The sequence below is a fragment of the Anguilla anguilla genome, chromosome 1, assembly GCF_013347855.1.
Source record: "Anguilla anguilla isolate fAngAng1 chromosome 1, fAngAng1.pri, whole genome shotgun sequence".
In the NCBI taxonomy this organism is placed as follows: domain Eukaryota; kingdom Metazoa; phylum Chordata; class Actinopteri; order Anguilliformes; family Anguillidae; genus Anguilla; species Anguilla anguilla.
The window spans coordinates 26,225,831-26,239,221 of record NC_049201.1 but is presented as its reverse complement, the minus strand read 5'-3'; the positions used below and the strand labels follow the sequence as shown (position 1 = coordinate 26,239,221).

At 52.1% G+C, this 13,391-nt stretch overlaps 1 protein-coding gene across 1 annotated transcript in view; it reads left to right on the top strand.

Moving 5' to 3' along the window:
* The window catches only part of ccdc88c (coiled-coil domain containing 88C), a 76,549-nt gene that overhangs the window by 51,953 nt on the left and 11,205 nt on the right, over positions 1 to 13,391 (top strand). The window contains exons 18-26 of the mRNA XM_035413713.1: positions 537 to 701; positions 1,013 to 1,174; positions 1,792 to 2,069; positions 5,506 to 5,649; positions 6,519 to 6,705; positions 7,334 to 7,479; positions 7,742 to 7,831; positions 8,159 to 8,391; positions 12,600 to 12,812. Coding sequence (XP_035269604.1) covers positions 537 to 701; positions 1,013 to 1,174; positions 1,792 to 2,069; positions 5,506 to 5,649; positions 6,519 to 6,705; positions 7,334 to 7,479; positions 7,742 to 7,831; positions 8,159 to 8,391; positions 12,600 to 12,812 — 1,618 coding nt within the window. The remainder of the gene's footprint in view (positions 1 to 536; positions 702 to 1,012; positions 1,175 to 1,791; positions 2,070 to 5,505; positions 5,650 to 6,518; positions 6,706 to 7,333; positions 7,480 to 7,741; positions 7,832 to 8,158; positions 8,392 to 12,599; positions 12,813 to 13,391) is intronic.

The window sequence follows — 13,391 nt, the reverse complement described above, 5'->3', positions numbered from 1 at the left end:
CCACAATGCCCTGCACGCCGAGCTTACAACGGTACGGGAGAAATCCCACAATACCCTGCACGCCGAGCTCACAACGGTACGGGAGAAATCCCACAATGCCCTGCAGGCTGATATCGCAACGGTACGGGAGAAATCCCACATTGCCCTACAGGCTGATATCGCAACAGTACGGGAGAAATCCCACAATGCCCTGCACACAGAGCTCACAACGGTACGGGAGAAATCCCACAATGCCCTGCAGGCTGATATTGCAACAGTACGGGAGAAATCCCACAATGCCCTGCACACAGATATCGCAACGGTACAGGAGAAATCCTACAGTGCCTGCACACTGAGATCACTATAGTAAGGGAGAAATCCCACAATGCCCTGCAAACAGAGATCGCAATGGCATGAGAGAAATCCCACAATGCCGTGCACACTCTGAAGTCACAGTCTTGAGAGAAATCCCGCAATCCTTTGCTCACTATGCTCAGTACTGTAAAGAATAAACCCAACCTTTTCCTCTCTCTCTCCAAACATGCCTCTGTGTGCAGGTGAAGAGGAGCCTGGAGGCCCTGAAGCAGAGGCAGGAGGAGCAGGAGGCGCACTCGAACCACACCCAGCAGGCCCAGCTCAGACCCCCGCCCGAGAAGGGAGAGAGGGAGGCCACGGCCGAGCTCCTCAAACTCAAGGACAGGCTCATCGACATCGAGAAGAATGTGAGCTGGGGGTGGAGAGGAGAGAGAGAGAAGAGAGAGGGGAGGTGGGGGAGGAGAGCACAGTGAGGGAGAGGGAGGAGAAGAGAGCAGGACAGGGGAGGAGAGAGGGAGGCTGAGAGTGGGGGAGAGAGGATAGCGGAGTAGAGTGAAACTAGCTTGTACTAGCTTCTTGTTTCTACTAGCATTTAGCTCCAGGCCAATACAAATATTAGCACACGTTTTAGCTCACCTTTTCCTAAGCCAGAGGCATTCTCTCTGAAAGGGGCGGCGCCCTTTGCTGACCTATGACCCCTGTGCCTCCCCTCTCACAGAACGCAGCCCTGCAGACGGAGAAGCAGCTGCACAGGGAGCAGCTGAGGCAGCTGGACACGCAGAACACGCAGCTGAACGCGCAGATCCTGACCCTGCAGAGACAGGCCACTGCCCTGCAGGAGCACAACACCGCCCTGCACACGCAGGCCGCCAAGCTGCAGGTCCGCAGCCCCGCCCCCCTCCGCCCAGGCTCCTCCCATCTTTAACGCCTTCGCTCCCCATTCACCCCGCCTTCCCTGCTTTCACGCCGTCCTCTCCCTCCGCCCTTTCTCTTCGCCCCCTTCTCACGCCCCGTACCTCGTCCGAGAGCCCAGTGCCTTGTCTCATGTTTGTCCAGTTCATGTTTTTGTTCTTGAATTTATTCTGCTCTGCTTTTGGCATCTGTGCTTCCTCTTATCATTGTGCCAAACACATGTTTTTCTGACAGTACAGTTCTGTAATATGGCTGTTTAAACCAAGTGTATTACTTTCACTTATGTCATTATGGTTTAATCACATGGGGGTTTAAACCATAATGACATAACAGTTACTTCCCGATATGACAGTGTGGTTCTGTAACAAGGAGGTTTAGACCACATATATTATGTACCATTGCGGCAATATGGTTTAATGGCATGACAGTTTAAACCAATTATATTGTTTTCTGAGTTCTGAGATATTTACCATATTTGGAGCTTGGAGAAATGAGAACTTTAGTGCGGGGAAAGTCATATAGCGTCAAGGTTTTTCCCACGCCACGTGAACTTCAAGTCCCACAATTCCTTGCTTCCGGTTCCAGGTGGAGAACGCGACGCTGAACTCCCAGAGCGCGTCGCTGATGGCCCAGAACGCCACGCTGCAGGGCCAGGTGCAGACGCTGGAGGGCGAGGCGGAGGCGCTGGAGGGGAGGTTCGAGGAGGCGCGGGCCGGGCGCGAGAGCGTCCTGCAGGACCACGAGAGGCTGCTGGCGGTCCACGAGCGGCAGGCGGCCGAGTACGAGCAGCTCATCGCCCAGCACACCGCCCTCAAGGGCAGCCACCGCGGCCTGGAGCAGGAGCACCGCGCGCTGGAGAACAAGTGGGTCGCGCCGGGGTCACGCAAAGATGTCATATACTAACCAGATGGTTGAATCTTAGATTCCATCAGTCCTTCCCCTGTTTTTATCAGAGAGGTTTTGTTTAGTAGCTGGGCTTATGCTGAGGTCTCAGAGGTCACTCTGGGGTCACATAAAGATTTTATATTTTGACCAGATTGGTTCACTCTTACATTCCTTCACTCCTCCCCCATTTTTATTGAGGAGGCTCTGTTTAGTAACTGGAGATTCCAGTGCTTCTGTACGTCCATTGAAGATGTATTGTGCTTGACCATGCTTACACAAAAGGAGAACCATATCGGAATGTTTCAGTCTTGAACAGAAGGGAGACAGAACCTTCAGTCTTAAGAATATGGTGATGACCATCTGGTTGGTATGTAATATCTGTGTTAAACATTGCTCGTGCTCAGAATGTACTCGGATCATGCAGGGGTCGTGTACAGGTTGCATATATCATTCCGGGGTCACGGTGGGGTTATAACCTCCATATCTGGGTCATCCCGAGGTCAAATAGGGTCACAGGGCTCAAAGATTATAGATTGACTGGAGCGTCAATACATCTATCTAGCGGTGGCAGTGTAGTATAATGGCTGGGTTTGCAACCCAAATGTTGCAGGTTCGATAGAACTCTCCACTGTACCCTTAAACAAGGTACTTAACCTGAATATATCCAGCAGCGTAAAAGGGTTCTGTGTAAAATGACCTATCCCTCCATCTTCTAAAACCGCTTACTTCCTGATCAGGGTTTTGGGCCAGCTGGAGTCTATCCAGCAAGCATTGAGCAAAAGGCAGGAATGCACCCAGAACAGGTCACCAATCCAGGGCACACTCAAACGCAAATTCACTCAAACGTTCATACCCCAGGGACAATGCGGACTCGCTAGGTGTGCTAGCCTAGCCCGCATGCCTTTGTGCCGCGGGAGGACACCGGAGTCCCCGCACGAGAACAGGAAACCCGCGCGGATGTGGTCACTTCCTGCTGCGAGGTGCCGGCGCCGCTCCCTGCTCCGCCGTACCTCCGCCCTGCGTTTAAAATGGCGCGTGAGAACGAGAGACTCTGCGAAACAGCTGAAATTTCATCTGTTTTCCACACCTCGAGCGCAGTTCTGCACGGCTCTCCAGTTACACAGCTGCCCGAAGGGGATTGAGGAAGACCGCTTCTTTATTATACTGGCCTTGACAGAAGAGGACGGCGAAGTTCAGTGCGCCGCCATAAAGACTAGTCTCATGGAATTAATCTTAGCATACGGTGCCATGAAAGTATTTGCCCCATCCTGATTTCCTCTGTTATTGCATATTTGTCACTCTGAATGGTTTCACATCTTTAGGCAAAATGTTAGAGGAAATCAGGAAGGAGACAAATACTTTCTCACACTACTGTATATTTATTTTGTCATTCATGCCACTCTCATAATAATTTCTAGTGAAATGTGTAGATTGTTGTTGTAATACCCACCCCCCAGCAATAGAGGGTGCTAACGGTCCTGCCTCTCTGTTCCTCTCCTAACCACTCGGCTGCCAGCCGCTGTAACAGGAGGCATTGTCGGCTGAGGCTCGACTGAAATGAACCGGTAACTGGATCAGGCAGACTGCTGATGGCGTATGTTGGGCAAAGGCGGCAGGAAGTGGTTGGTGGGGCTGGGGTTTGGGGAGGGGCGGGGGCGTGGGAGGTAAAGGATGTCATACCGCAGGGTCTGTGAGGCGACACCTGATCTCGGGCGAGCGCGGAGTCAAGGTCGACCGTCGGTCGCTGGTCGACGGCCCAGCTCAGCGGCTGGCATTACGGTCCTCGGTGACTTCAGAGTTGAGCGGGGTTCAGTTTCACCGCCGGTCTCGTTTGGGGAAAACCCAGTAATAAAAATCCACTTTGATTTCCTGTGCAGATGCACGAAAGCAGAACATTAAAGGAGACCAGCCTCCCCCACCCCCCAACCCCCCCCCCTCTCTGGGGCGGGTTACAGTAGTCTTGCCCCCGCACGCCACGCCAGATCAAATGTGCCAATAAAACCTAACAAGCAGCCAGGGGGGTGGGGGGAGGGGGGGTCACGCTGCCGCAGAGCTGGTCTCCACATGGCCGCACAGTCAGGGCACGAAAACAGCAGCACATTCCCCCACCCCCCTGGTCTGTGGCTGCTGTTAGTGGGCCACAGGGAAATACCAAAATGATTTGGGGGGGGGGGGGGTTGGAGATACGTGACTGGCTAGGAAGGTGTGTTGTCTATGTGAAATGGTCTGCGCAGTGGAAACTCTTTCAGCGTCTGTGTTTTCTTTTGGTCTATTTTTAAGTGTCGATCACACCCTTGTTTTTTTTTTGTTTTTCGTTGGACCCCTGTGGAAAAATCCACTTTAATGAGCCCCCCCACACGGCTTACTTAATGCTGCGCCCGGTTGGCGGGTCTACTGTACCTGAGGCTCAGAGCGTAGTGACCGGTGTCATGACCTGGGCCTTAAACCAGCGGCGACTGTCCTAGACAGAGGCCTCTGAGGCCATGCGCGGTTGGCCTCCACGTCGCCCAGAGAGGAAGAGATTCAGTCGGGATGGTTTTCCCCACCTCGTCAGACAACACCTGTTTGGCTTGGCCCGATAACAAAGAACGGATGGCTTACTGCCCGTACATTAGAGGATGTAAGCGCTAGTACTCGCACTCCCACTCCCAAACTGACTGGACAGGCTTACAGTCACGCTAGTTTTGATGTGCTTGTCAGTCTGTGTGATGGGCTTGTTGGTAGTAATGGAAGGGGCTCCCCTGGGGTCTCCCACGCTAGAGAGGAGGGGTGGCGACACCCAGACTGTGAAACGTCCGGAGCATTAGCGCGTCTCTGGGTTCCAGATGGCGAATGGGGCACTGAGTGCAGAGCACACCTAATTACATTACGCACTGATTAATTATTCATCACACACATACACACACACACACACATATACGCACACACAATCATACACACACACGCGCGCGTGCGCGCACACGCATACGCACACACATACACATAAACACACACACAAACACAGGCACACACATGCAAGTATACACACACACACACACGCATGTGCCCACACACACACACACACATCCCTCTCCGCTGCCATTTTTCTGAGCACTGTGAGGTGATCAATACAGTCGGCGCCAGCTCAAACGCGTTGGCCGTCAGGAGGTGGCCGGTCAGGCGAATCTGTTCTGTCTGCGCCAGCGGGAAACCCACAGAGGGGCAGCCATTTTCTCTCTCTGTCTGACCGTTCGATGAGTTTTCTACATCTGGTCCACCTGTTAGTACAGAATAGATTTGTTTCCTTCCCCAGTCTGGTTTCTGCAGACAGTCTGTGGAGAGACGCAACGTGAGAGCCTGTGGCCAGTCGGGTGATGGTGCGGCACTGACCCCTCCCTCTTTTGACCCCGCCCCTTTGACTCCGCCCCCTCGCAGGTACGCAATGCTGCTGATGCAGAAGACGGCCCTGGAGGAGCTGGAGGGGACGCTGCAGAGAGAGAGGGAGAGCCTGGGGGAGGAGATCCACAAAAACGGCCTCATCCTGGCAGAGAACCAGAGCCTGAGGGGGGAGGTGGACAGGTGAGCGTGCCCCGCCTCCCTTCTCTGTTACCCCCCCTACAGTGAACAGCGCATGTGATGCGGCTCTTTCCACCCTCACGTACAGAAACGTGTATTTTCCTGCAGCATCTGGCCTGTCTGAACAGCATCGCCCCCTGCTGGTTATACCATGCAATCATTTCTATAGCAAATTTTTAGCCGGTCCACCATCCTGTCGTATTTTTTTGCTGCGCTCTGTAAGGTAGTAAGCAGAGAGGGTAACGGATAGAGGGGGCGGACTATAGAAAGGTGTCATGATGTTGATCGAACTCTATGGGCGGTGGGTGCGGGGGGGTTTGATTCGGCTGCGCCATACATCATCCCAGCTTACATTCATTTTTAGAGCAATGTCTTCTTTACTGTTAATTTGAGTTTCAGGGAGTCCAGAAAGCATAAAGGATCTCCAGAGGTCTTCGTACAGAGGTTAAATAGGGCCACTTAGTTCAAAGACTATGGATAGGACTGCTTACGCATTCATGCAGTTTTGCTTGGTTCAGCAGGTACAGGCTAAACGGAGTAGAACACTTTCCTCATACCGACTACGTCAGATCTTCTACTGAAATGTCTTCTTCACTGTTCTTTTGGGTTTGAGAAAAACCTAGAGTCCAAAATTCAGTGTAGGTTTTCAGCGATCCTCGGCAGTCTCGTCACCGTAATGTAGGGTTACCCCATTTCCTCCTGCTGGACCTCTGCACCCCCCGTTTCCTGCTCTTCTGCCCCTCCTCCCTTCTTCTAAATGGGACGTTTAGAGAAATTTGAGAGGCCAGAGCGCTGTCCCCGTATGCGTGTCCTATCCCGTCCTGACCACGGCGCGTCCGTCCGTCCGTTCGTCTGCCCCCCCCCCCCTGCAGGGTGACGCAGGCGCACGAGCAGCTGACGCAGGAGTGCGACCGGCTGCAGCTGCAGACCAAGGAGCTGAAGACCTCGCTGAACGAGTCCCAGCTGGAGCTCAACCGCTGGCAGGCCCGCTACGACCAGCTGAAGGAGCAGCACCAGGGCCTGGACCTCTCCCTCACCAAGCTGGACAACCACTGCGAGGTGCGCGCGCGTGTGTGTGTGTGTATATACGTGTGTGTGTGGATACGTGTGTGTGTATATGTGCGTGTGTGTGCGTGTGTGTGTGTGAGTGTGAGTGAGTGTGAGTGTGTGTGTGTATATACGTGTGTGTGTGTGTGTGCGTGTGTGTGTGTATATATATGTGTGTGTGTGCGTGTGTGTGTGTGGATACGTGTGTGTGTGTGCGTGTGTATATACGTGTGTGTGCGTGTGTGTGTGTGTGTGGATACGTGTGTTTGTGTGTGTGTGTGTGCGCGGGTGGGTATGTGCGCACGTGTGTGTGTGTGTGTGCGTGCATGTATGTGTACATGCATGCTTGTATGTGTTTTAGTGTGTTTGTGCATGTTTGTTGGGTGGAGGGCATGCCCTGAGGGAGGGGGAGGCACCAGTTTTCCTGAACTAAGGTCAAATATTTTCAAGGAAAAATGTGCATTTACATCTGAAAGGAGCCCCAGGCATTCTGTACCTCTGGCTTTTTAAATGTGTGTTTATGTGTACCTTTAGCTTGCTGCTCTTTAAGTCACTGGTGTCCGTTGGTTTCGCCCAATGAAAAGCGCATGCTCTGAACTGACCCCGCCCTCTTCGTGTCCCCCCCCCCCCCCCCCAACAGCTGCTGACCCGTCTGAAGGGGAACCTGGAGGAGGAGAACCACCATCTCCTGAGCCAGATCCAGATACTGAGCCAGCAGAACCAGACCCTGCTGGAACGCACCATGGAGAGCAAGGAGCTGTACCACGAGGAGCAGAAACAGTACATGTGAGCGTCCCCCCGTGCCCACGCGCGTGCACGTGCGTCTGTCCGTGCGCGTGCGCGTGCGAGCGCGCCCACGTGTGTGTGAACACGCGTGTCCTTTCCGTACGGTACAAGCGGCGTCCTGTAGCACGTGTGCTTCGGTGTCCGTGGGTCCATCCCCATAGCACGGTCACGTTTTCTGTGGCGTGTGGGGAAAATCGAGGGGGATTGTTTTTAAAAGTGCGTTCTGGTTGCGAACCGTCCCGCGTTCTGCTTCCGTTTGCAGAGACAAGCTGAACGCTCTCCGACGCCAGAAGGAAAAGCTGGAGGAGAAGATCATGGACCAGTACAAGTTCTACGACCCGGCTCCTAAAAAGTAAGGCTCGAGCCGCCCTCCCCTTTCGCTCGTCGGACAAGCAGTGAAAACGGGGTCAAATGGGTCATTTCGAATATGTGCGAACGTCCCCAAAAATTGGTCAGCCTTTCGGGCTGCATGTCCCAACCTTTTATGGTCCCAACCAGACAGGCGCACTTCTGAGGAAAAATAATATCACATGACATCTGAGACACTCATTGACAGCTTTATAGTCTTTATACACATGTATTTATTTCCACAGAATTTGAGTATCTTTGAGTAGCTTTGAGTATCCCCGGCCTACGGTGTCGTGGAGGCGTGCCGACGCTCTTTTTCTCCTCTCCTCAGGCGGAACCACTGGGTCGGGGCCAAAGCCCTGGCCAAATTCATCAAGCCCAAGAAGGAGAGCAGCCGCGAGAGGGTCCGGAGCGCCCCGGAGACGTCCCGGCCCACGTCGCCCACCGACGGCCTGGACGGCCCGCTGCCCCCGCCCCCGCCTCCGCCCCGGCAGCCCCGCCTCAGCGTGGACTCGGCGGAGGAGAGCCAATCCCTGACCATCTCCCCAGCGTACACCAGCAAAGGTGCAGAGCCTGAGCGCGGGAGCTGGCATTAGGCGCGTCGGGCTAGGGTGCGGCCATTTTGGGGTCGGGTTGTGGGAATGGTTAGGGAGGCAAGCTGGAGGGGTGGGGATATGGGAGGGGATTTAGGGGTGGGGTTAGGGGGCAGTGCTCTGGGGTAGGGTCAGGGTTACAAGTGTTTGGGGTGGGGTTCGGGGAAAGGGTTTTGGGGCGTGGTTAGGGGAAGGGTTTCCTGGGTGTGGTACGGGGGGCATGTGTTTGGGTCGTGGTCAGTGGGAAGGTGTTAGGGTTGGTTTAGGAAACAAGGGTTTGGGAGGGGTAGCGGAAGCCTTTTCAGGATAATATATTTGTTGTTTGTACTGTAGGACACCAGGCTTGTGGGTAGGTCTGAAGGTCTTGCCCATCTTATAGTGCTGGGAACATCACATGATTCAGATTCTACTCGTGTCCTTCTCCAAATCCATCCCATGCGTTAGCATATGGTACAGGATTACTTCTAGACCTGTGCAACACCAGTCAACAAAGCAAATGGGTGTTATTGACTTGTGGAGTAAGGCCCATAATTTTTCCATTCAGTTAGCTGTTCAAATATTGTACGGACCACCGTAAGTATAATGTTCCCTCGTAAAACAAAAGTGAGAGTTTGAAGTCTCAATACAGTGTGAAAACAAGAGAATGGGCCTCATTCTCAAAATTCTTCCTAAATTCTTCCTGTTCTTAAACGTTCCTATGAAAAGCCAACCGGGGATTTGTGAAACATGCTCAGGCCTTTTTTTCCCCGTGCGTATCCCAGGTGTATCGCACTGAATACCTATTGTTTGTTAATTTGATGCACGTGCCTGTTCGTATAATTTGCGTAAGGAAACACCGTAGAGGTCGAATGAAGGGCATGCCTCCTCCAGGGTTGTGTGCAAACATCATCCGTGCGTCGCTCTCTGCAAACAAATCTGCACGGTCCCTAAAGACGTTCTCTCTCCCAGAGGCACGATTAGTCAAGTCATCCAAAAGCAACAATTACGCTGTTGCTAAGTGTTGGGCTTGGCTGATCTTTTGTGGGTCTTTATGTTTTATTATCATATCATCAATCACTTTTATCGAGCAACAAAGTGTTACATGTGTTCCCAACAAGGTTATTGCCTTAAGCTGAAATAAAAATCCAAAACATTTCTTTTTTAAACAAAAACGAACAAACCCACCCTTAAATCTAACCGAAACTAAACTGAAATTGAAATAATACGAAAAATAAAATTAAAAAAATAATTAAAAGTTAAAACTAGTGAAAAATGTGATTATTCAGGTTATAAGTAAATAATATTATTATTTGTTATATTAATCTTATGATAATATATTAATATTAAAATTTGCCCCGATTGAAATAATACAACTACAACCTGCTGACAATGCAGCTGTCCAGGACTGCTAGGGTCGATTGCGGCATGACTGGCTGGAGTTTAAACCTCTGGTTTAAACCCCTAGACCACAGAGCTGCATTTCAACTGGAACAGCTATCTGAATCTGTGGACTAGCTGTTCCAGTGATGATTCAGTTCTGTGATTTGTGGGGCTTAAACCTGTTGACTACAATTCAGCTGAATGCACTGCGATTGACCCCTTGAGTTTGAGGACGCCGTTTACATTTTACTTCATGACTGCACGAAAGCATCCACAAGGGGGCGCCTGAGACTAAACAAACTGCCAGAAGCTACTACAAGTAGCGCTGTTATCAGGGAAATGTCCTGTACTAATACTTCATACTTCGTTCATATTTTACTTTGACTCATCACATTCTGATTTACCATCTTTTTTTCTTTCTGTTGGTGTGGGGATTGTGTGTCATTTGTCTATTCTAGTAGTGTTTCAGATACCCATTGCATGCTATTACTAATACTGGTCTTTTCAATGGTATGTGGGGCTCTTTTCACTGTGTATTTATTTATTTTATTTCTAAAAATCAAATGCACCTTCATTTCTTCCACTCATCCCTTTCTTTCTCTCATCCTTTTCTTCTGTTTGTTTTTTTATTTTTTATTTATTTTGGTAAACCCCGTCCCTCTCGTGCTCATCAGCGCCACCAGCTGCCAAGCGGCTGAACTTTCTGAGGAGTAAGAGCCAAGAGAAGCTCAAGTCGCCGCGGACGCCCCCCCAGCGGCGCTCGCTGTCGAGGCGCCTGCGCTTCTGGTCGTCCTGTGACATCACGCCCGCCCCCGGCGACGCCGTCTTTCAGAATAACCAGTTCTGACGTGTTTCATCAACGGCACCTTCGCCCCCGCACCCATCATCCCGTCTCACTCCTTCCATCATATCTCTCTAACACCATCTTTGTGTGGCCTTTTCTAACGGAACCTTACGAACACACACACACACACACACACACACACACATGCACACATTGTGACACCATTTTCGTGAAATGGCCGGCTAATTATAATTATAGAACTTGGGCGCGAACACGTCTACGTCACTTTCACCGCCCTTGAAACCGCAGCAGCACACACACGAAACAACACGGACACACGTAACCCAGCAGTTCTTTTCATCAGAACTGTAACACGCCCCCCCCATCCAGTCCAGAGCGGGCTCTGCTCCAGTAGAATGTGCAGTAAGTAGCAGCCTTTTCCCAGAACACCCTGCTCTTGTGTCTTCTCTGTGCTGCAGTGACTTATGCGTGCTCAGCCCTGTGTGCTTCATCATGTGAATGGAGGCTGTGAGTGGGGTGGGTGACTCGACAGTGCCTGTCGGGGGAACTCAGTACGTCAATAAGTGGACGAGCCGTGCGGCTGTATATTAAAGTGTCAGTCTGTGGCGGGCGAGCGTTGCTATGCAGCCTGGGGGTTTGCTGTCGACCGCCACCATGTGTCTACACCGCCCCCCCCCCCCCCCCCCCCCCCGTGCACACACACTCGCTCACTCACTCACACACACACACACACACACTCGCTCACTCACACACACACACACACACACACACTTGCTCACTCACTCACACACACATTCATTCACTCACACTCACTCACTCACAGACACACTCTCACACTCACTCAATCACTCACACGCTCACACTCACTCAATCGCTCACTCACTCACTCTCTTCCCATCCAACCCGGCTATCTGTCCATCTGTCGGTCTGTCCGTCGCGCCGTTGCTTAGCGATCGCTCCCGCGTGCGTGTGTGTGCAGGGGGCGGGGTTTGTAGGTCAGCTACAGAGAGGCCCCGAGAGACGCCTGGCTAAATGAAGTTTCACACGTGCGCTGTCACCCTTTGAAATACGGCTGGTGTACGAATGGCCGGAAATAACACGCAGGGGAGACGACGTGTAATGGGATTACCAATCTACTCAAACAACAAAGCTCACCTTCTGTGACCTCGTCCATTACCTTAATCAACACTGTGCAGACCTGCAGTTATACTAATTGCATTTTATTTCGATGGCAGTCCAGTTGATCAGCCTCTTCTACCACACCTTCATATTTGTTCTTTGATTAAAAAAAATAATAGTTGATAATCAGAAACATTGTGACAAGTGTAGGTTTGATGCAAATATCTAAATGACACATGTACGAATGCCAATATCTCCAAATGATTTAATTCAGCACTCTGGTGTGGTGCTTCACAAACATTTAACTCTTTAATCTGTAAGATCACGAATATGAGATTAGAATGCTCTTAACTGAACGTTCTAATGTTGATTCAACAATCACTACTGTTAATTAAAATGAATGGAGTTCTATAATACAGGCTTAGAATTTTGAAAAACATTCCAACCACGCGGCGTCCTCATCTGGGCGTGGCACGCCTCTCTCCCGCGGGCCACGTGAAGGGGGCGCGGAGGAACGAGCGCGAGACCGTAGACTGCCATCGCGACCGCGGCGCGGCTTCCCTCGGCGAGACCCGCCCACGTTGTCCGTCGCTCCCCCCTTCCGCCCCCACAAACGAACGAACGAACGCTTGCTTGCAGCGTCTCCCGCGCGGCGGCTCAGAAGCGCAACCCCGTCCGCAGCCTCCAACCGCCGCAAACGCCTCGTCCACCCGCCTGCAGGCGCCTCCTTCAACGCCCCCCTCCCCGTACGTAAACTCCTGCTTGCAGTGTCTCCCGCGGCAACGTGCGCCCCGTGTGTCCCGTCCCCGCCCGTCCCGCCAGCGTGCCGAAGCAGATTTGCGATCGGGGACGTTTCGGGGGATGTGACCCTCCTCTCTCTCCCGTTCGTCTTTCAGGCCGGAGCGAGACCACCGGCTCCAGGGGAAGGGACGCGACCCGCTTGCCGGGGGGCGGTGGCGGCGGCGAGACCCCCAACGGCCCCGAGGAGCCGCTGGCCAGGCGGAGGGCCTCGGAGCTGGGGGTCCCGGCCTACTCCACCCCCACCAACGCCACCTCCACCCCCGGCCACGCTCCCAACTCCAGCTCCAGGCATGGCCACAGGCCCAGGGGTAAGGCTCTTTCCAGAACACAGCACACACACACACACACACACACACACGAGGTCCACGGCAACAGGGTTCCTCTGGTTACTGCTGCGCTCGTTTCTCTTAGCAACCAGGTGCCCACAGCCTGCCAGTCATCACCAGTGTGACGCCCCCCCCTCCTCTAACCGATTGTTGCGGTCCTGTAATGCTGTGCGACTTGTAAGAAAATAACCACTGGCTTACAGCCTGGGAGCAGTGCGCAGAGCTGCAGGGTGATGCTTAGGTCACCGCGGTCAAGGCAAAACTGTCAAGGCACATCTGGTGGTTTCAGTTTTATAAAAAGGAAGGAAATGCTGTATTTTTGATATGTTTTGTGCTGCTCGTTAACAAAGGCTTCTTTGAGAAGCTTCGAGAAGCATTCAACTTGCTTTAAAACTGTACAATCTGGATTCTCTTCTGTTAGAAAATTTTCAAATCAGTTTGAAAATAAAAAAATTGCAAGGCATGGTACATACTGTTTTGAAAAGATTCTGCTTTTGGTGAATTGTACTTCTACATCGATGGGAAGAATGCAGCCTGTCCCCTTTAATAGAACAGTGTGTC